This window comes from Eurosta solidaginis, chromosome 1, assembly GCF_040869045.1.
Source record: "Eurosta solidaginis isolate ZX-2024a chromosome 1, ASM4086904v1, whole genome shotgun sequence".
In the NCBI taxonomy this organism is placed as follows: Eukaryota; Metazoa; Arthropoda; class Insecta; order Diptera; family Tephritidae; genus Eurosta; species Eurosta solidaginis.
In genome coordinates, this window is record NC_090319.1 from 146,016,007 (window position 1) to 146,040,373 (window position 24,367).

Sequence of the window (24,367 nt, forward strand, 5' to 3'; positions counted from 1 at the left end):
CGTTTTTCTCTTAAATTTTTGTTGTTGTCTCGTCGACATCAAGATGAGAGACATACTCTTCCACGTTAATTCCTTCTGCTTCCATTGCCTCTCGTAATCGTGCATGAAGTTCGAGTTTAATGCCGGTTGTATTCAATACGCGGCTCTCCAGCTCTTTCTTCAGTTGCTGGATCTTCAGTTCACTTAACTTGGCCATTTACTTGTTGTCCTCTGGAATTTATTCAACAATTCCTCTTCTGACACTAATTGTAACGAATTTTTGTGCAATTCCGCTTATTCCAAATCTTGTGCTAACGCTCGAATCATTAAACTGTTGAATAAATAACTCCAATATTGAATAATGCAAAAATGGCCTTTATTAGACTACTTTCAAAATAACACTTCTACTTTTCGACAGATAGCGTGCTTAAATCAAACTGAATACTGATTGCTCAACTTGCGCCCTTTTATACTCTTCGATTTCCTCGTTTGCATATTTCTAGGCGATTCGAGAATTTACTATTTGTTTACCAGCTATAAATTTACCACTATAGCTACAGATGCACGTTTCCCATATGCGTGTGTATATGTGAGTGATACTTGCACAAATTATTGCCTACTTTTGAGAGTATCTCAGATATATGCATGTGTTTGTGCGTTTTCTCTCCGCTGCTTGTATGGACATATGGGTAGACATAATGATTGATTTGATGATGTGCATACAAATCACTGCTTAGTATCAGCTTAGAGATGATAGTATCACTTATTGTTGCTAATATTCGTCACAATATGCTAATAACTACTGCATACTTTTCTCCGCTTAAATACAGTTTGAGAAATTTTTGGCGATGAAGTTTTAAAAAAATTACTAAAACAGTAACAAGGGCGGAGAAAATTACGCAACTTTTAGTAGCATTGATTTGCTGTTGTATACATTTTTAGCGATATAGTTTTATCGTAAGCAAAGGTTGGAATTTGTGGGCTGGTGACGATTTTCGGTTACATAATATTCCAACAAGGCCGCGAGCGCTGATAGATTGCCCCCGGAGCTATTCAAATACGGCGGCGAGGAGTTGGTAAGGGCATGCATAAGCTTCTTTGAAATATACGATTGGAATCTAAATGTTCTTTGCCAAGTCACAAGAAAAGGGATCCTCCGAACTGCGCCAACCATCGCTGAATCAGCTTTCTTAATACCGCACGTAAGATCCTATCAAGATTGAAGCCCACCGTGAATCGGCTGATTGGACCATATCAGTGCGGCTTCAGACATATCCCTAAATGCTCAAACTACATCACCAAAAATATTTAAGTTCGCACGCAAAAAAGTATGCAATATTTAGTAACGTATGTTTGCTACCAGTTTAGAATAAGAGTGTAACAATGCAATCCATAAAACACAAAAAATATACGCATATATGCAGCTTTAGATACCTAAACAAGTAAGGAAGGCTAAGTTCGGATGTAACCGAACATTACATACTCAGCTGAGAGTTGCTGATGTTGGAGATTTCTGATGAAGTTTACCGCGTTTACATCATGAATAGTGCATGTAAATTTATACAAATGATTTTTCATAAAAAAATTGACAGTTTGTTTACGCACCAGATAAATTTATACGTTTATACCCTTTATAATCATTTATAAGGTTAAATGAGTCCCACTAATATGTTGTAGCACGCTATAGAATTTTATCATCTTTCTCCAATCAAAAAATCTGATTGCATAAAATAATAATAAATAAATACAGATATTGAAAAAGTTAAATGCGATTGGCTTTTTTAAACCAAAATTTCATTTTCCATTTAAGTTTTATAGGGAAGTCTAGATTTTTTCTTTAGTAAGATCTCTCCTTTTGTACCAAAAACACAAGAAAAACTCTAATTAATGCCGATCTCCAACTGCATTATTTAAATAAATTTGGTTAATAGCAAAAAATCTCATTACGCAAAAATATTAATTATAAAAGTGGGCGAAAACTTTCCTATGTATGTATCAAGTTTCAAACAAATCGCCAATAAAATTTTTTTTATAAAATAGGTCGGTCCATGGTTCACTTAACTTAGGCGAAAAGCAACCTAGGCGAAAAGCAACCTATGTACCAAATTTCGAACAAATCGTTCAATAAATTTAACCCTTCTTTTAATCCGGTGGCGGCTATATACGTTCGTTTTAAATAGTGACATTCAGAAAATGCATCCTCAAATTATTGTCAAACCGGAACACGATTATTTTTAGGGATGCCCCACAAGTTAAAATACAGGACTTTCAATTAATAAAATAATTAAAAAAAAATGTTTAAGTTAAACGGTTTTATTGAAAACAATATTTACATTAAGTAATAATAATACTAAAAGCTAGAAAATAATTAGGTAGGTCCTAGGTGCGACTAGTACCACACTCCTCATCAATCTAGGGCGTTGATCATATAATTAAATAAAAGCGTTGGACCGTCAAATTTCTATTGATAGTCATAAGTAAGACCTACTTAACCTTAATAACCGCATCCCATTTTTAGAAATTGCACGCGCCCAACGCTTTTATTAATTGTCTGATCAACACTCTAGATTGATGAGGAGTGTGATGACTAGTACCTAGGACTTACCTAATTATTTTCTAGCTTTTAGTATTTTTATTCATTTTCAATAAAACCGTTAAACTTAAACATTTTTTTTTATTATTTTATTTTCAAGGTTTTAGTCTTTATTAAATTGCCTATTATTCCCCATTCTATTTAGTTCATTTAGTGACTTATTATTACAAGGACTCTTTCCTGACAATTTGGTACAGCTAAGTCCTCAAAACATAATCCTTCCAAAGACTTTGCTCGATTCGGCGCCACGTATGCTTGTCCCGTATGCTATCCCTCGAACTCCAAAGTATTTTGATGTCACTTCTAGCGGACTGTAGATATGTAATATTTGTTCCAAATATGAGCCCAATCGGACCACAAATACGAGTATTTTTAATATCTTGACCCTTGCGCCACCTGGTGGCGATTTTTTTAATCTTATTATTGCATTGTCATCGGGTTCTGAACTATATTCCAAGTTTCAAGCTTGTAGGTTATCGGGAAGTTACTTAAATTTTAATTACAAAATTCGTCCACAACGGCCGCTCTGTCAAGTCCAGCTTATTAGAACCGTTTAAAAACAAAAACATTCGGTATGAACTGCATGCCATACTTGGCAATATCTTCACAGCTCTGCAAGCGCTTTCCGAAGCGCTAAGCAGCGCAGGCTTTTCGTTATGGAAATGGTCCTGAAACTCGAAGAATATTTTGAAAAATCTTCCACAAGGTCACCTAGTAGACAAAAATTTTTTGGAATTAAATGAAACAAGCGCTACAAAAGCATTTCAAATTCAATCAGTTCTTCTTAAAATTTCAGATTCCATCGTTGAAGGACACTTATAAAAAACGAGATGCATTGCTTCCTTTAGCTAAGCTTTCTGACCCAGCAAGTTGGCTAGCACCAATCGCTGCCTTAGCAAGATCATATAAGGTGACTAAAGGTTAAGTTTGAATTTTTGTATGCTTTTCTACGAAAGCAATTCACTTAGAAGCAGTTGGTGATCTTTCAACAGAAACTTTTCTAGGAGCGTTTTCAAAGTTCACCGCTAAAAGAAGCTGTAGGTGCATTCACAGTTCTTAAGAAATACTTCCAGAAACTCATCACGGTGACTCGAGTCGTTTGGCACACATATAACCAATAGTCTATAAGGATCAACTAGCTATATTTTTTTTGAAAGGGGGTAGGTCCCCGCCCTCTAGGAACAGTTATAATTTAATTATTGTATTTTTTCGTCTTTGTGACGGAATCACGCCAGAACAGCTGCACGGACTTTGATGAAATTTGGTACAGGCAATAGTCTACTGGCGACATTTTTTTTGATCATGGAAAGGGGGTGGGGTCCCACGACCCCTTCGAATAATTACTTTTTAACAATTTTTACACATTATAACTTTACGTATACTGACCTTCACAAATATTACAAACTCAATGCGTCAAATAAGTCAATGGCTTACAAAGTGAGCAGTGACACCCTCCATCCTCCCCCCTTCTAACCCCTCTAGTGTAAAATCTATAAATTGTTATAACTCAATATAAATTTTCTCCTAAATCAATGGTTTTTGGTATCTGGCACATACAGATCGAGATCTAAACAATTTTGGTAAAACGATCAGTTGTCCTCTACTCCTCCCGCCATCCGCCCTCCTTCAATTGCTTTTATTACCACGCTTTTATTAGCTTTACCTTTCTTTGTAACTCTTCCAACGCGCCTGCTGCCTTATTAACATGATTTTATAATTAGCTTCACCTTATTTATAATCCCTAACTGGGTCATTTCTGAATGGTTTTCGGGATCCGTCCGGGATCCAATCGGGGTTATCTTGGGACATTTTCGGGACTATTCCGGGATCATTTAGGAACTATTCGCGATCATTTGGGGACCCTTACGGCATCATTTCTAGATGGTTTTGGGGATCCGTCCGGGATCGCGTCGGGGTCATTTATTGACTTTTTCGTGCCTAATACTGGATCATTTGGGGACCTTTCGGCATCATTTCTGGTTGGTTGTCGGGATCAGTGCGGGATCCTGTCAGGGTTATTTCGGGACTATTTCGGGATCATTTGGGGACCCTTTAGGGAAATTTTCGAGACTTTTTCTGTATTATTTTTGGATCATTTTAAGACCCATTCGGCATCATTTCTTGATGGTTTACCGGATCCATCAGGTTCATTTCGGGATCATTTGGGGTACCTACCGGCATCATTTCTAGATGGTTTTCGTGATCCGTCCGAGATCCCATCGGGTCATTTCGGAACTTTCTCGGGATCATTTGGGGTACCTTCCGGCATCATTTCTAGATGGTTTTCGGGATCCCGTCGGGGTTATTTCGGGACTTTTTCTCGACGAATACGGGATCATTTGGGGACGCTTTAGGGGAAACTTCGTGACTTTTTCTGTATTATTTTCATTTGGGGACCTTTCCGGCATCATTTCTGGATAGTTTTTTGGGATCTGTCCGGGATCCCGACGTGGTCATTTCGGGATCATTTGGGGTACCAACTAGATATATACGCCACCGCCGCCGATTTTAGCCGTTTTTCGCACGCCGCCGCCGAAAAATATCGGCGCGGCGGCGGCGGCGGCGTCCGGCGCGGTACTATATTCTCTACTCATTTAAGACTGTTTAGGCCATTTATTGTTTATGTCGAAAATTGGTCGGATATGGTCGAAAGTGGTATGTGGATGCGCATCACTGCCAGCTATAAGAAACTAATTGCGAAATTTAACTCTTTCTAACTGTTCATAAGTTATTAAAAAAAACAGGCGCTTTCGATGTCAGCTTAACACGGACTTTGCATCACCCAATTCACCAAGTTATTAAAACAAAACACTAAAAGAAAAGTTTTTTATTTTTAAATTAGTATTTTTTTTTTTTAAATTAATAATGAAATAAAAGGAGCCTAGGCGAACATTTTTCAAATTGTCCTCAAGTTGTTAAAAAAAACCAAGATACACAAAAAGTGCCGATTTAAAAAAAAAAATGTATATTGCGACTGGTTGAAAGAATAAGCTAAATCAGTGATGCAAAATCCTTTAGTAGGTTCTAGGGGCATAAACACTACTTTAAAATGATTTTTACCTCATACTTAAGTTGAGGATATATGTACGTATGAGAAGGTTTTGAAAGATAACTTGGGCTTACATTTAAACACCTGTTGTTTATTTGCGAAACTATACAATAGCGTTTCAAATGCTTATTTTGATTTTCACACTTCATCCTTTAACACCCAAGTCTCCCGGTTTGACATTTCATAAAGTTGGCGGCCCTAATGCAAAACTAGTCCCTTGGAGTGAATACAATTTTTTATAGCCTACCAACCAAGTTTCAATATAACCTACGCGTTACGGTTCCTTTTACAAATGTGAATACGTAGGCAAATATATTTACCAGGTAAGGCTCAAAGTGGTGAAGCAAAAGCTTTCCCAAGACAGTCGGACTAATGACCGTGTGTGCTACTACCCTAACGTAGTGGACAGTTGAACTAGTCTGAAAACTGAAGCTACGCGGTCATCCATTCTAAAATATCGGTTTGATTTAACGAAGACTATTGAAATCGATGCTGTGAACACAAACGTCTGCTAACTTGGGTCTACGTTTTAAAAATTGTATCCAGGGTCCTTGTAAAATTTTAATTATGTAGATGCGCCGAGGATTATACGATTTTCACCCATGAGCTACGCAATGACATCAACTTAGACTACTTATGATTTCAAGAGCGGCATCCTTGGCCATCCTCTAGAAAGTTTTCGGAACTGCACCTAGAGCTTCTAGGAAAGTGACGTCGACGAAGGTAGATATGAGTTCGAAGTCGCAGTCCTATAGCTTCTGTGCTGGCATATTGTGAGGGTTAGGAGGCGTCGTAGCGACTGGTGTACGAGTTTGCTACTGTTCGCACATCGGGAATTGTAGCTCCTAATCATCGGGAATTGTAGCTCGAAAAAACTGGATTCGCCCTGTACCACGAGAGTCGTGAGTATTAATAGACCATGAATAGCAACCGTAAGTCGCCTTTGTGCATGACCGCCAAGGAGCCACAAATGATTTAAAGAAATTGTGTTCGCAACGATTATTAGGAGTTAACCCCAGGTGAAACTACACTTTGCACGAGATATACAGACAAAAGTGTGACCATTTTATGTATCTCTATTTCTTTTCAGCAGACGCAGCAGTACCAATTTCAAAGACCGGGGTTAGGTTCGAAGCCTGTCTGGAGTAAGTGAACGAAGGACAATCCCTCCGTAAAGAGCTACACCTTAGAATTTTTGAACGAGTGCGAGCAAAACCCCGGATCTTTCCGAAATGCCCAAAACTTAGATTTCCTTAAATACATACAAATAAAACCTTTCCTAAATACTTTTTTTAAATAGAAAAACAAGCTTTTTAAAGTAAGAACACCGGCGTATGTCGGCACGCCGCACACGCCGCCAGCATATAATAGAGCCTACGCCCCGCCGCCGATAAAGTGATAGGCGTAAACCTCTAGTACCAACCGGCATCATTTCTGGGTGGTTTTCGTGATCCGTCCGAGATCCCGTCGGGGTCATTTCGGCACTTTTTCGGGATCATTTGGGGTACCTTCCGGCATCATTTCTAGATGGTTTTCGGAATTCCGTCGGGGTCATTTCGGGACCTTTTCTCGACTAATACGGGATCATTTGGGGACCCTTTCGGGATCATTCTGGATGGTTTTCGGGATGCGTCCGGAATCACTTCAGGATAATTTCGGGACTATTTCCGGATCATTTGGTGACCCTTTAGGGGAAATTTCGTGACTTTTTCTGCATTATTTTGGGATCATTTTGGGACCCTTCCGGCATCATTTCTTGATGGTTTACCGGATCCATCGGGGTCATTTCGGGACTTCTTCGGGACTATTTCGGGATAATTTCTGGATGGTTTCCGGGATCCCGTCGGGGTCATTTCGGGACTAATACGGAATCATTGGGGACCTTTCCGGCATCATTTCTGGATAGATTTCGGGATCCGTACGGGAACCCATCAGGGTAATTTCGACCACTTTATCGACGGCGGCGGCGTGGGCGGCTCGCCGGCGTACGCTGGAATTTTTACTTTAAAAAGCTTGATTTTTCTATTTAAAAAAATAATATTTAGGAAAGATTTTGTTTGTATGTATTGTCATGGATATTAGCATCCCTAAGCTATACCATCACTAAGGCGATGCTAAGCGATGTTCACGTCAATAATCAAATCATGTATACACATATATAAGGCAGCCGAGAGATGTCACACACAGATGCATTTACTTATCCGCCTATGTGTGTGCGAGAGACTGTAAACTACAAACTCACATACATCTGAGAGACGCTGAAAAGTAGAAAATTGTAAACAAGTAGAAACTATATGAGAACTATAAACACTCGAAATAGTTGGTAAGTTCTGGAAATAGAAGAGCCTAGATGTATGCAGCGTAAACTATAAAAGCGGCACAAGCGAGTAAAATGTAATTCAGTTTGAGTTGAGCTATCAATCAGTTTGATTATGCACGCGATCTGGCGGCCAATAGTAAAGTTTCATTTGAGTTATCAATCAGTTTGGTTATTAAGCCAGCGAGTAGCGAAGTATAAGTGTTATTGTGAAGTACTTAATAAAAGCCATTTTTCCATCATTCAATATAGGAGTTATTTATTCAACAGTTTAGTGATTCGAACTTAGCAGAGGATTGCAAATAAGAGGATTTGCGGCAGATTCGTTACAATTGGTGTCAGAAGAGGAATTGTTGAATAAATTCCAGAGGACAACAAGGACATGGCAAAGTTCAGTGAATTGAAAATCCAGCAACTAAAGAAGGAGTTGGAGAGCCGTGGATTGAATACAAGCGGCGTTAAACTTGAACTTCAGGTACGGCTACGAGAGGCAATGGAAGCAGAAGGAATCGATGTGGAAGAGTATGACATTCATCTTGATGGCGAGGAAATAACAAAAATGGAAGAAACACCGCAGACAATGGCGAACACAGACCTGAACATGATATTGGCTGCAATATCTGCTCAAACATCGACAATGTCATCACAGATGGAATCTCAAGAGACACGTATAACATCAAAGATGGAAGCACAAGAAACGCGTATAACATCAAAGATTGAAGCACAAGAAACGCGTATGTCAGAAATGTCGACACAGATTACATCGAAGATGGAAGCACAAGAAACGCGTATATCCGAAATGTCGGCTCAAATTTCAGCACAGATATCATCGCAGATCTCTGCTCAACTGGAATGGCAAGAAGGACGCATTTCCTCGATGTTGGAGGCGCAAGATACAAAAATTTTACAGTTTGAAGAAAAAATCGAGGCCGAGGTGGATGCTTTGAGAGGACGTATCGAGTAGTTGCAACTGAATCGCCCAGCAGTTTCAACTAGTAATTCAAAGGTAAAAACACCATCCTTTGACGGTTCTGTTAATTTCCAGGTCTTTAAGCTACAGTTTGAGAAGACCGCAGCAGTGAACAACTGGAATGTGGAAGATAAAGTTGCCGCACTCTTCGTAGCATTGAAAGGACCAGCTGCCGAAATCTTACAGACTATTCCAGAGTACGAACGGAACAGTTATGACGCATTGATTGCTGCTGTAGAACGGCGATACGGAAGCGAACACAGGAAACAGATATTTCAAATAGAATTGCAAAACCGCTACCAAAAAGCTAACGAGACTTTGCAGGAGTTTGCTTCGGACATTGAAAGATTGGCTCATCTTGCAAATGCGGATGCACCCGTGGAATACACGGAAAGAGTGAAGATTCAGAGCTTTATAAATGGCATGAGGGACGTCGAAACGAAGCGAGCCACATACGCGAACCCAAAGCCAACATTCGCAGAAACGGTGTCACAAGCTCTGATTCAGGAAACGGCGTCGCTTCTGTGTAAGCCAGTTTTCAAAGCACGCCGTGTGGAAGTAGAAAGGCCAGAGTGGGTAGACGCAATATTGGAGGCACTGAAAGGATCGCAAAAGCGAAGTGAAAAAGTTATCAAATGCTTCAAATGCGGGAAGTCCGGTCACATAGCACGTCATTGCGATCTTGGTCTTAATAGTTCCAACAATGTGGGTGGCCGTAAACGCAAAGCTGGAGGAGATGAGCAATAGCGAGTAAGAGGTAGAGAGCTAGATCCAGCTATTGAATGCCCTGTGATATCTGTGTCGCAAATTGGAAGGAAATCAAGCAGTCTTACCGTCCGAGGGAATGTGGATGGCAAAGAACGAGTACTGACTGTAGATACGGGCGCATCTCATTCCTTGATCCGATCTGACTTGGTCAACAGGAGAGTAAAACCGTTACCTGGAGCAAAGTTGCGTACGGTCACTGGCGAGTAGTATTGATTGGGAAGGTCATGGTTCTACACAAATTTGTTGTGGCGGAGATTGTTGATGAAGTTATATTGGGATTGGATTTCTTGGTTGACCATGACATCAAGATCGATATGCAGAGAAGGGTGATGTGTTATGAGAACCAAGATGTGCCACTTAACTTTAGTTTGGAAAAAGGGTTCAGCAGTAATCGGGTACTGGTGGAGAAGACTCGACGAAGGCCACGAAATTCAAAGGTAAAGGTTGATGGAACAAATGGGCCAAACAAATCAAAACCGAAGGTACCTGTGAGAGAAACACTGGCATTGAAAAGCCCTAACGGACGTACTGAAACGAAGAAAGAATGCAAGGGTGGTTTCAAGCCAAGGCACACTACTGTTGTGAAGCGTCGGAACGATACTGGTTATGCAAAGGAAATCCGTCCAGCGCAAGCTCTGCGAAGTAGTTCTTCATTGGTCAAGCAACAGAGTGCGAGGGAACGATCCAGGATAATGAGTAGTAAGATGAAACACAGGTACGACAAGGAAAATAATTCGAAAGGTTTCTTGGCGGGAGATTTGGTACTGTTATACAATCCTCACCGGCGGAAAGGTGTTCCATCCAAATTTCGGTGCAGTTGGGAAAGCCCGTACAAGGTTGTGAAGAAGATCAGTGATACCATCTACCGCATACAAACCATTGAGAAACCACGGAGTAGAAGAGTGGTACATTTGGCGATGCTAGCAACGTTTAGATCGAGAGATTTGTCTGATCGGGACGATCAGACTTAGGTGGAGGGCAGTGTCACGGATATTTGCATCCCTAAACTATACCATCACTAAGGCGATGCTAAGCGATGTTCACGTCAATAATCAAATCATGTATACACATATATAAGGCAGCCGAGAGATGTCACACACAGATGCATTTACTTATACGCCTATGTGTGTGCGAGAGACTGTAAACTACAAACTCACATACATCTGAGAGACGCTGAAAAGTAGAAAATTGTAAACAAGTAGAAACTATATGAGAATTATAAACACTCGAAATAGTTGGTAAGTTCTGTGGGGCTACTCTGTATTGCGATGCGAATGGAAATTTTTTCGCATTTGCCTTATCGACACTCTGTAACTCAACTATCGCAACTGACATTTGTCATTTTCGGATTTGCTTTTTCCCTTTCGCATTCATTTTTCCCTTTCGAATTGCGTACACTCTGTATCGCGAAAGCGAATGTCAATTGCTCTGTAAATTCGAATCTCTCTTCCTACAACAAAACTCAGTCGCGCGGCAAAAAAATGTAAGTTTTTACCAAAAACTGTGTGCTGTTTTATTTTTTATGTTTATTTAAACACTTAATAAATAGTGTTGTTAATGTTTTTTAGGGAAAAATCTAAAATGAAGCACACGCAACAAAAGCAATTCGAAGTGCTCGTGGATTTCATGAAGGCGCATCCCGACTTGTCGAAGGGATTACTAAAGTCCGCGAATGGTCGAAATGCTGCCTCAAATTTGTGGAAGAGGGTAACATCACAGCTAAATGCAGTTGGTCCACCATCACGCGATGTTGCTGGTTGGAAAAAAGTAAGTACTTCTCGGTAGCTATTTATGTACATAGTTAAATGCAAAAAATTTTAGGTGTGGGCTGATTACAAAGTGCATCTAAAATCAAAAATGCGACGCAATAAGATAAGCGTTTCCGGAACTGGTGGGGGTCCGTCGGGGTTTGTGCCGTTAACACACCTAGAAGAAGAAGTAAGCAAGCTATTGAGTGCAGATAAGTCCATGAGCGGAACCATTAGCACCTCGAGGTTTGGTGCTAAGCCAAAGTCGGCTTCAATACAACCGAGGGAGAGTCCGGTGGCGCGACGTGAGAGTCCGGTGGTACGACGTGGGAGTCCGGTGGTACAACGTGGGAGTCCGGTGGTACAACGTGGGAGTCCGGTAGCACGAGCAGACAGTTCCGCCGGGTCGGGGAACTCGTGCTCAGATAATGAACATACAGGCTCAGAAGAAAGCGAGCAAGAAGAGCTTCCCACTTGTTCGAACACGGCCAAAACTCCGCGCAGAAAGCAAAGTCTGTTGGAACATCAAGTGTCGAATCAAATCGAGTACCACAAGCGTTCAAAAAATTTGCTGAACGAAATAAACTCGAACTTGATAAACATTTACAGCGAAATGAAAAAAAAACGAGAGCTACAAGAATGCCGACTAAAGCTGGAGAGAGAAAGGTTCCTTTACCAGCAAACAGCAGACAATAAAAAAATTAAGATGAAGCTAACCAAACTAGAACTACAAAAGGAGGTCCTAGCTGTTGAAGCAAGTACCAACGCGTTGATCTCTAGCTCAAAGCGACAGGCACAGTAAACCAAAAGAGGTTTTGTTTCACTATGTATATATACTAATAAGACCGTACCTATTTATAAAAAAATATGTGATTTTACAAACATGATGCTAAATTTAATATTAATTACCAAATAATTAACCAAATGAATATAAAAGACTGTAAGAGTGTATAAACGTATGTGATAATGTGTACATTGTTGAAAGAAAAAGTCGGTACGCTTTATTTAATTTAATGACGTAAATTTATTGAAGTGAATTTAATTTTGATTTAATTGAATGCTTTTATGTTTAATTTAACTAAATATATTTACATATATATATTACATTAAAAAGTGAAAAATATTGTACCTTTTAATTTGAACCATACATACATATATGTATGTATTTACATTAAAAAATTAAAATTAAAAAATTAAAAAAAAATGTACCTTTTAATGCCATAAGTGTATATGTGAACATGTGCGAATTTATTTTAATTTAATATTTTTATGTTTTGTATTCATTTTTTTACATCAAACATGTTTAAATTCACATACATTTGTATACATATGTGTATGTAAAAACTATTTCAAAATACATGAAAAAAAATAATTGAGCAATTCATATATTTTATTTCTTTAGTTTGGGTTTCTCGAGTTAACCATATTATTTTTAATTTGTTCCCTAATGTTTTTGGCGATATTTGATAAATTTCGGCTTTCTTGTGCATCGACATTGGCACTTGAAGGGTCATTTCGCTCGAAAACAATGTTTGAAGGATCTTCCAGTTTGTATAAAATGCAAATATTATGCAAAGCACAGCATACGTTTAGAATTTTAACCACTTTTTCGGGTGTATAATGCAACTCTCTTGCAGCTAAGAGGCATCTAAACCTGCCTTTTAATACTCCAAAAGTTCGTTCGATTAACGATATTCCTTTGCCAAACTTATCATTAAAAAAAATTTCGTCAGAGTTCTCTGCTGCGTTTCTGTATGGTGTTAGCAGCCATGGCTCGAGGGGATATCCAGAATCTCCTATAATAAAGTAACATAAGTATGTGGTTAGAAAAACTGGGAAGCAAATCCTCAGGCGAAATACCTAAAGTATGTTAATCTTACCAAGAATTCTCACTCCTCTGTCTCCATTTTCAAAATTCGCCTTTAAGCAAGCACGCTCTGAAGATAGGCTCCAGACGTGGGAATCATGCGAAGCACCTCCAAACCTTCCATCTACTGCCCTTATGCGCATTTTGTGGTCACAAATCTAAAATATATAAATACATAAATATGTAGTTGCATTTAAATGTGTATTTATAAATAATGCATCACTCTTACCACCATTGCATTAATGCTATGTTTGAGCTTACGGTTAAAATATAAATGCTCGTCTCGAGCCGGCCGTACCAATTGAATGTGAGTTCCATCGACCGCACCAATCACTCCTGGAATTCCGCAAGCCGAATAGAAACTTCTATTTGCTTCATTCTTTTCCGCTTCAGACAATGGAAACTCTATATGTTTTTTACATAGCACTTTTTCAATGGCGCTACACACCTCGAACATGCAACGGGAAAACGTTTGCTGGGCCATACCCGTGTGGCGATCTTGACCAATCAAGTGTTGATAGGCCCCCTGGCCAAGAAAATTCAATGTGCTCGACAACTTTAAAATGTTTGGAACTGCGGTTGACCTTTTTGGGCTCTTGAGTTCGCCGTTTATGCTATCTAGCACATATAAAAATGCATCCTTATTCAGGCGGAAATTTTTAACAAAACTAAACACAAAAAATAAACTTTCTATAGGTCACAAACTTACAAATTCAAAGATTTTGCATACCTCTTATCACTAAGGTTCATTATATTGGAGCTATCACGAATAATTCGTCTTTCAATGCGCTCCTCGTTTGTGTCATCCCATTTATAAACTTTTAAATCTTTATTGCAACTATTAATTTAAAACACAAGCCGAATTGAACGCGTTCCTACAATTGTTTATTTTTTTACTTTATTTGTTTTGTTCTTACATTCTTTGACATCTTCTAGCAGTAATGCCAACCCCACAGGAAAATACGCAAACAGCAAAAAGGCAACACTGTTAGCAATGCTATAGCAATACAGAGTACCATTTGCTTATCGACTCGGATTTGACAATCGCATCGAATTCGTTTTCGAATCGCAATACAGAGTAGCCCCCCTGGAAATAGAAGAGCCTAGATGTATGCAGCGTAAACTATAAAAGCGGCACAAGCGAGTAAAATGTAATTCAGTTTGAGTTGAGCTATCAATCAGTTTGATTAAGCACGCGATCTGGCGGCCAATAGTAAAGTTTCATTTGAGTTATCAAACAGTTTGGTTATTAAGCCAGCGAGTAGCAAAGTATAAGTGTTATTGTGAAGTACTTAATAAAGGCCATTTTCCATCATTCAATATTGGAGTTATTTATTCAACAGTTTAGTGATTCGAACTTAGCAGAGGATTGCAAATAAGAGGATTTGCGGCAGATTCGTTACAGTATTTAAGGAAATCGACGTTTTTGCCATTTCAGAAAGATCCGGGGTTTTTTTCCTCAAAATCTCGCAGATCGTTCAAAACTTTTCAGAATTAGCTCCTTGCGAAGGGATTGTCCATCGTTCATTTACTCCAGAGAGGCTTCGAACCTAATCCCGATCTTTGGAATTGGTAATGCTGCGTCTGCTGAAAAGAAATAGAGATATATAAAATGGTCAGACTTTTGTCTCTATATCACGTGCAAAGCATATTTTCACCTGGGGTTGACTCCTAATAATCGTCGCGAACACAATTTCTTGAAATCATTTGTGGCTCCTTGGCGGTCACGTACAAAGGCGACTTACCGTTGTTATTAATGGTCTATTAATACTTATGACTTTAACACCTCTCTCATTATGGTCCACCCCTGTTGAAACAGCAAGTTTCCTCGGACTCCCGTTAGAGGACATTGATGACAATTTGTGATTGGTCAGACCTATTGGATGGGGCGAAGCACTGCTACAAAAACGTGAAAAACAACTCTTGTGGCACAGGGCGCGCGCATCCAGTTTTTTCGATCTACAATTCCCGATTATTAAGAGCTACAATTCCCTTGTGCGAACAGTAGCAATCCGGACCACCAGTCGCTACCACGCCTCCTGACCCTCACACCATATGCCAACACAGAAGCTATACGACTGCGACTTCGAACTCATATGTACCTTCGTCGGGGAGTGCCACGAAATCCCCAAAAAAAAAAAATACCCAAACATAAAATCCCCAAAATCAAAATCGCCAAACACAAAATTCCAGTGCTATGATAAACATCATGACCGTGTAAAAAATAGCTATATCTCTTTCCTCTTTCATTCATATTTATGTATGTATAACTATATATTCACGTTTTGGCAATACATATTTTTACTTATCCATATATAGGACTGCTAGTCGCTCTAATTCGAACAAGCTAACAGAAGCGTGTACTACGCAGAAGGACATCACCGTGGCGGTAGCCACGGTTATACCACACACCCGGGCTTGGCATGGCGTACCCCAGGGTTATTTTTTATAAGCGCGGCCGTAGGCCACCTATGCAGAAAGTTGGTATGGATTATTAGCCTTTTTTGGTCGCGGCGATTTTAAACCTAATTTGAATTTATTTCACACATAAAATGGGGATTTTGTGTTGGGGATTATGAGATTGGGGATTTTCATTTTGGGGATTTTTATTTTGGGGATTTTGATTTTGGGGATTTAGATTTGGGGATTTTGTTTTGGGGATTTTGATTTTGGGGATAACGTGGTAGACCCCCTTCTTCGACGTCACTTTCCTAGAAGCTCTAGGTGACTCTAACGCATGTTTTTGTAGCGCTATGCTGCGAGCTACACCAGAGAAACACCTTGAAACGTTAGGGAGTGACTATTCGGCCAAGGATGCCACCCTCGAAATCATAAGCAGCCTAAATGGATGTCATTGCGTAACTCATAGGTGAAAATCGTATAATCCTCGGCGCATTTACATAATTAAAATTTTACAAGGACCCTGGATAAAATTTTTCAAATGTAGAAGACACAAGGCTTGTTTGTGTTCACAACATTGATTTCAACGATATTTTAGAATGAAAGTCGACCGATTTTAAGTTGAAAGATGTTAGCTGCTGTTTTCCGGCCTTATGATATAAGAGCTCATTATAGTTGACCGCGTAGCTTCAGTTTTCAGACTAGTTCGACTGTCCACTACGTTAGAGTAGTGGCACACACGGTCATTAGTTCGACGGTCTTGGGAAAGCTTTTGTTTTACCTCTTTGAGTGTTCTTGCGAAGGGCAAAGCCCTACCTGGTAAATATATGTGCCTACGAATTCACATTTGTAAAAGGAGCCGTAACGTGTAGGTGATATTTAAACTTTGTTGATAGGCTATGATCAATGTGGTTCACTCCAAGGGACTAGTTTTGGATAGGGCCGCCAACTATAGAAAATGTCAAACCTGGAGACTTGGGTGTTGAAGGATGAAGTGTGAAAATCAACAACAGATATTTGAATGTAAGCCCAAGTGATTTTTCAAAGCCTTATCATATATCCTCAACTTAAGTATGAGGTAAGAATCACTTCAAAGGAGTGTTTATGTCCCTAGAACCTACTAAAGGATTTTGCATCACTGATTACGCTTATTCTTTCAGCCAATGGCAATAAAAATTTTTTTTTAAAAATCGGCACCTTTTTTGGGTAATTTGCTTTTTTTTAACAACTTGAGGACAATTTGAAAACATATTCGCCTTGGGGCATTTTATTTGAAATCATTGAACATTATTAACTTAAAACAAGTAAAGGTGTCTAAGTTCGGGTGTAACCCAACATTATATACTCAGCGTGAGCTTCAATTGTACATTTCACTTCAGATAAATTACTTTTCTACATAACACGTGGCACCGCCCGTTTAAAAAAAAATTTCTCCCCATTTCCTCTTTCAATAAAACTTGATAAGTGAAATATCATTGATTCAAAACTACCTTTTCCTAAGTTATAACTTATTATTCTAGTCTACGACCCTTTTTAACCTTTTAAATTTGTTGTATATCTAATTTGCCGTGGTATTAACCGATCTCATCCATTTTTGCTACAAATATTTCTTGCTATAGGGAAAATTTGTGTACCCAATTTTATTAAGATCCGTTAATGTTTCTTCGAGTTATGGCTCCCAATACATAGAAAATTGCTTAGTCATAAAAAAGGCGGTGCCACCCCCATTTTCTAAAATTTGAAGTTGTTCCTATTTATTGTTATAAATCCACTTGGGAAATGAAATACCATTGATATACAGCTCTTTTTTGCAAAGATATAGCTTATTTTATACGTCCACGACCCTTTTAAAAATCTTTTATATAAAAGTGGGCGTGGTCCTTAACCGATTTTATTAATTTTTCTTCAGAGTATTCCTTACACTAAAGGTAACCTCTCTGCCGAATTTTGTTGCGATAGGTTTAACGATTTTTGATTTATGATTAATAATATTTGTAAAATTTATTTTATCACAAGTGACGGGTGCCACGCCCATTTAAAAAAAGTTTTTCAAATTTTTATAAAGAGTCTCAATAACAGTCCACAAGTCAAATTTTAACATTCTAGGTATATTATTTACCAAATAATCAGGTTTTTTGTGTTTTCCAAAATGTGATATATATAAAAAGTGGGCGTGGTTATCATCCGATTTCGCTCGTTTTCAATACCAATCTATTCTGGGTCCAGATAAGCTCGTGTACCAAATTTGGTGAAGATGTCTCAATATTTACTCAAGTTATCGTGTTAACGGACAGACGGACGGACATGGTTAAATAAAATTTTTTTTTCGATATTGATGATTGTGATATATGGAAGTCTATATCTATCTCGATTCCTTTATACCTGTACAACCAACCGTTATCCAATCAAAGTTAATATACTCTGTGTGCAAAGCACGCTGAGTATAAAAAAATATGCAAAGTGAGAATATAAATTTATTATAAAATTTTTCTTTTAGTGTTTTGTTTTAATAACTTGGTGAATTTGGTGATGCAAAGTCTGTGTTAAGCTGACATCGAAAACTCCTGTTTTTTAAATAACTTTTGAACAGTTAGAAAGAGTTAAATTTCGCAATTAGTTTCTTATAACTGGCAGTGGTGGGCTTTCGTTGATACCACTTGCGACCATATCCGACCAATTTTCGACATGACCAATAAATGGCCTAAACAATCTTAAACGAGTCGAAGCAAAGCGCCGCCGCTGCGCCGATTTTTTTGACATTCGGCGGCGGCGTGCGAAAAACAACCAAAATCGGCGGCGGCGGCGGCGTTTGTTGGCGGCGTATGTCTCTATTGGGGACCCTTTAGGGGAAATTTCGTGACTTTTTCTGTATTATTTCAGGATCATTTGGCGATCCTTCCGGCATTACTTCTTAATGGTTTGCCGGATCCATCAGGGTAATTTCGGGATCATTTGGGGACCCTTCCGATAACATTTTTGGATCCGTCCGGAATGCCGTAGGAGTATTTTCGGGATTTTTTGTTACTTTTTCGGGATAGTTTTGGGACCCTTCCGTGATCATTTCTGGATCCGTGCGGGATCCCATATGGGTCTGTTCTGGACTATTTCGGGATCATTTCGGGCCCCTTCCGGAATCATTTCTGTATGGTTTTAGCGATCCGTCGTGGATCCCCTCGGGATCATTTTGGAACTTTTTGTGGACAATGTCGGAATAGTTTAGGGACCCTTCCTGGATATTTTTTGGATGATTTTTGAGATTCGTTCGGGAGCCCATCAGGGTCATTTCGGAACTTTTGGAGACCCTTCCGGGGCATTCTGTCCGCGATAGCGTCGGGGTCATTTCGTGGCTTCTTCTGTATAATTTCGGGATCATTTGAGGATCCTATCAGGTTATCAGCTCATTTAGTTCTTTTTTTTACTCAATTACAAAAATAAAATGCATTAGACAGAAAAAATTTTTAAACGGATAACTTGATAAGCAGGCTAAAATTAATAGCCCATATATTTCATTTTCTCCTTGTGGACGGGGCCGCGGGTAAGGCTAGTAATTATATAAACCGAATTTAGTCACCCAAATATGATTTTAAATTACTAAGAATTAATTTTAATAAAGCACATATGAAAGAAAACTCAACAATTTGTTGCTTTACATGCATTTAATGAATTTTAGTTTTAACGTTGAAATATACATATAAGGAGTGTACCGAAAAGAAAGTGCACACTTTGAAGTAATCATTTCTAGGAGAGAATCAGTCGGGTCGTTATGTGTAAAGCACTGTTAGAAAGTGTGGCCTATTCTGCTTTTCTATGAGCTTCTTCACTGAAAAATGTCATAGCTTTTGCTGTATGGCGAATTACAGAATAAGATCATGAACAAAAGTGTACAGTTAGTAAAAATAAATATATGTATGTTAAAGCCGCTAAAATCGCACAAGTAGTAAAAAATAATGTATTATTACAGTCCGGAAGACTTGTTAACATAAGGTTTTTCCAACAAATTAACCAATTTCAATACGAAATTTAGCGAACAAGTCGAGATATTAGCTAATCAATAACATCGTTCAAAATCGTTAAAAAACCAGAAACAACACGACTCTACAAAAAAAAATTGTGTTCTTTGTCCTAAAGTTTATTTCGTGATTTTCTGTTTTATTATAAGCAAAAATCGAAAGGAAATACCTTTTTTCGGTATAAAGCTTGCTTTCGTTATAGTTATAGTAACAATACTCATGGCGCTAGAGTGATAACTAAACAATGATGAGGTGTTTTGTACAAATCTAGAATAAAATAAAATGTCGCGAAAGTGTAAATATGAAGCTGATGCTTTTAGTTATATATGTGGGCAATTTATTAAAGCTCGAGATATAAAATAAGAATTATATACTTCTTTCATCCTCTGTGAAGCATACGAAGCATATTTTGGATTTTTGGAATCAAGACAAGATATTGGCTCCAAGGAAGGTACGCAAATTTTATTTAAATAGTAAATTAAATAAAGTAGACTCTCTTTCTATATTTTATATTGGTACGAGGGGAGAAAAGATCTATGAAATTTGAAACGCCAAGAATCTGGCGAGACCCAAAAGCCACGTTAAAGACTGCTACTTTTGCATTGTGAATCCGAGTAAAAGACATCGCAGAGAAGTGGCTCATCTCTTAGTTTTTATAAAAGCAATGCCGATAAGAAGTTTTTACCGACACCAAAACCACCAAAACATCATTTCATCATTACTGAAGATTTTAATGATTTCATTAGAGATTTAAATTTACCAAAAAGTAAAGCAGTAAGTAAGTAAGTAAAGCAGAGGTCAATATATTGAAAACATGATGGTTGACTATATTTGGGGTTTATTGAGGGATAGTACCTATGAACATAAAATAAAAAGTAAAAGTGTACACTTTTAAACCATTTTCCACTTTTTTGTAAGTTGTTTCGATATTAAGACTTAATAAAAATATTTATTTGAATTGTTTCATTTTCAAGTAAAAATTAAAACCACAGACTCTGAAAAATTTCGTTCAAGCGGTTTTCTAAATAGCAAAGCAAACTTTTTCATGCCATATGTTTTTTTTTTTTTCGTCAAATTACGACCTAAAGAATTGAAATTTAATGCTTTGAAGTCAAAGCCAAATTTTGTGTTGATCAAATCAAAGCAAAAAGTATTTGATATTAGGAAAATATGCATCACCAACAATTTATGAACGTTTGATAGTAAACAAGTAAGAAAATCTAAGTTCGGATGAAACCGAACATTACATACCCAGCTGTGCACTTGAAACGCTGTTGTTGTTTGCTTTGTACGGTTAATAGCACAAGTTTACAAATTCAGGTCAACTTTTGGATCTGAGCAGATAAGAGCGATTCTTAACTATATTTGATATGCTGAATTCGAATCTGCATTCAGTTTTTCAAGATTGATTCTAGTTTCCGAGATCTCGCATGATAGCACCATTGTGCTGTTATAGCAGCTTTTAAATCGTGGCACTGCTTGATAAGTAAGTAAAAATGGCAGAATGTTCATAAAAGTATGAACATATAACTACGCCGCTCTAAAATAAGTAAATTTATACAGTCCACTAGAATTTAAGATAATATTGTCATACATACATACTTACAAAACAAACAGGATAAGGTACCTAAACCTATCACACATACACACACATATGTACACACATACAGTCCACTTGAGGAAAGATAAGTATAAACAACCCTCATACAAAACAGACGGTTTCTTAATATTCAAGCAATTCCCTTGAACAAACAAACAATAGAATCAATAGAACAATAGAAGCAAACAATAGAATAAACTAAGAAGACATTAAAATTAGTCCTTTGTCTAACATTAGATACACAAACGCACTTACAAGTATAGTTACGTTTAGGAACATAGTTTTAAGATTTAATATATAAGCAAATGTAAAATAGTTTAAGACTCAGAATTAAAATATATTCTAAACCATCAACACCATTATATAAAAACAAAAATGCAGAGACAGTGTTGCAAAGTTGATCCAAAGTGTTTTTGTTACGTTTGTGGTGGTTATATGATTAAAAAAAGTGGCAAAATAATAACAAATGCGCTCAAAGATGCGTATCTGCACTACTTTGGTTTCAGCGTAGCAGACACTCGTATTTGTAACGCATGCAAAACAAAGCTGTATAAGTGGTCATCGGGAGAACGTGAGTACTTTTCCTTTTCAATGCCAGCGCTCTGGAGAGAACCTAAAAACCATAAAGATGATTGCTACTTTTGTTTGATGAAAGTTACGGGTATAAATGCAAAAAAATTAGCAAAATATAATTATCCTGATCTATCATCAGTATCCAAGCCAGTTCCACGTACTGCTAATGATCCATTGCCAGTTTATCGAAGTATAAGTGCAAACGTCCTGGAAACTTTAACTCCATCACCCCCGAGCAGTGAAAGCGACTTTGTCATGGAAGGGCCACATTTAATTTTGCAAGATGAACTAAGCGATTTGATTCGTGATTTGAATTTGTCCAAACAAAAAGCAGAGTTGCTAGGATCACGGCTGCAGCAATGGAAAATCTAGACTCTCGAACAAAAGTTACTGTATACAGAAACAGAAATGAGGCACTTCGACCGTTCTTCAAAAAAGAAGACAACATAAGTTTCTGTAACGATATTAATGGTTTATTTAATGAAACGAATGCACCCTACGATCGAAACCAATGGCGTTTATTCATTGATGGTTCCAAATACAGCCTAAAAGCTGCTCTTCTCCACAACGGGAATAACAAACCATCTATTCCGATTGCTAATGCAGTACAAACGAAGGAATGCTACGAAACAATGCGGAAGATCCTGTGCTTCATCAAATACAATGATCATAAATGGAAAATATGTGGTGATCTAAAGGTATAAACATTAATTTCAATTAAATCGAAAACATTTATTTTAATATTATTTCAACAGGTTATTGGCATCTTAACTGGGATGCAATCTGGATTCACCAAATTTTGTTGTTTCTTATGCTTGTGGGATAGCCGTGCAACTGAACATCATTATGTGAGGAAAGAATGGCAAAGTCGTACTCAATATGAGCCTGGACAGCAAAACGTCTCCGCTGAACCACTTGTAAATCCACAAGATATTTTCCTGCCACCTCTTCATATTAAACTTGGTCTTATAAAGAACTTCGTCAAAGCATTAAACCGTGAAGGACCGGCTTTTCAGTACTTCGTCAAGTTGTTTCCTAAATTGTCATATGCAAAAATCAAAGAAGGAATATTTGTCGGACCTGATATTAGAAAACTAATGGCTGATAAAGAATTTACAAAATGTTTAACGCCCGATGAAGCAGCCGCGTGGGCATCTTTTCAAAATATCGTTCACCACTTTCTTGGTAATCACAAATCCCCTAATTTTGAGGAAATTATTGGCGATATGTTGGAAAATTATCGCAAGATTGGAGCTCGGATGTCTCTAAAGATGCATTTTCTGCATTCCCATCTCGATTTTTTTCCCGAAAACTTGGGTGATACGAGCGACGAACAGGGAGAGCCGTTACACCAAGATCTAGCCAACATTGAAAGACGATACCAAGGATTTTGGGATGAAGGCATGATGAGCGACTATTGTTGGACTCTAATACGCGAAACAGATACTAAACAATACAAAAGGCAAAGTTCCACCAATCTTCATTTCTGATTTGTTACTTTTAAGTTAATAAAATGAATATTATTTGACAAAAATCTTAAAAAATGAATTTATTGACTATATTAAAAACTAGAATCAATCTTAAAAAACGGAATGCAGATTCGGATTCAGCGTCATAAATTGACTTAAAAACCACTTTTAGTTGCCCAGATCCAAAACCGTGTATACTTGTGTAGTTTTATAAGGCTTCGCAATAATACATATGTATATGGTTCTCTTCTGAATTCATTTTCGTTCAAAAGAAGTAAAAAGCATACCGAGGATACCACTAATGAACTTGAGCGGGTTTAGCAGTTGTATCTCCGGAAAAAAATGTTTATGCCAAATTTCGTTCGGATTGGAAGATTTTTGTTCGGCTTATGGCATTAACAGTATTTTGGAAAGAGTAACAAAAAAATGAGTGGGTCACGCTCATTTTCAAAATTTGTTTAAGTTTTGTTTTTAGCTCAACCGTACCACTACTGAGGTAGAATATCAGTCAAATGTAGTTAAATACGATAGAGTTATAGCAAATTTTGTTAAGGTCCAGAAAAGTGGGCGTGGTCTTTAACCGATTTCAATTATCTTCACTCAGTCTATATAATTTGATAAGGATATTGTCTGCCAAATTTCAATGTATTATCATTAACGGCTTTTGATTTGCGGCTTGCTAAACTTCCAAATTTTATGCTTCTAAATGTGGGTGATGTTACACCCATATTCCAAAAATTTTTGGAATTTATGTTTTGCGTCATAAAACCAATCCACCTACCAAATATGTTTAGTTTAGTGGTATTCATTTTAAAATTGCCTTATTTTTCCCATTTTTATAAATTTTCGATATCGAAAAAGTGGGCATAGTTATCATCCGATTTCGCTCATTTTCAATACCAACCTATTTTGGGTCCAGATAAGCTCGTGTACCAAATTTGGTCTCTCAAGTTATCGTGTTAACGGACGAACAGACTGACAGACGAACGGGCATGGCTTAATAATTTTTTTTTCGATACTGATG

General features: G+C 37.9%; 3 protein-coding genes across 4 annotated transcripts in view; 1 reads left to right on the plus strand and 2 right to left on the minus strand.

Moving 5' to 3' along the window:
- Window positions 1–24,367, minus strand: part of Gnmt (Glycine N-methyltransferase) — a 524,032-nt gene that overhangs the window by 51,992 nt on the left and 447,673 nt on the right. The window lies entirely within an intron of this gene.
- On the plus strand, window positions 11,125–12,226 carry LOC137238656 (uncharacterized). Its single transcript, XM_067763793.1, has 3 exons — window positions 11,125–11,159; window positions 11,245–11,443; window positions 11,498–12,226. Coding segments are annotated over exons 1-3 (930 nt in total). The 5' UTR covers window positions 11,125–11,157.
- On the minus strand, window positions 12,640–14,087 carry LOC137238722 (putative nuclease HARBI1). The gene is made up of 4 exons (XM_067763805.1): window positions 14,022–14,087; window positions 13,521–13,959; window positions 13,305–13,449; window positions 12,640–13,220 (listed from the first exon to the last, which is right to left on the minus strand). The coding sequence occupies exons 1-4, from the start codon at window positions 14,039–14,041 to the stop codon at window positions 12,823–12,825; spliced, it is 1,002 nt and encodes a 333-aa protein (XP_067619906.1). The 5' UTR covers window positions 14,042–14,087; the 3' UTR covers window positions 12,640–12,822.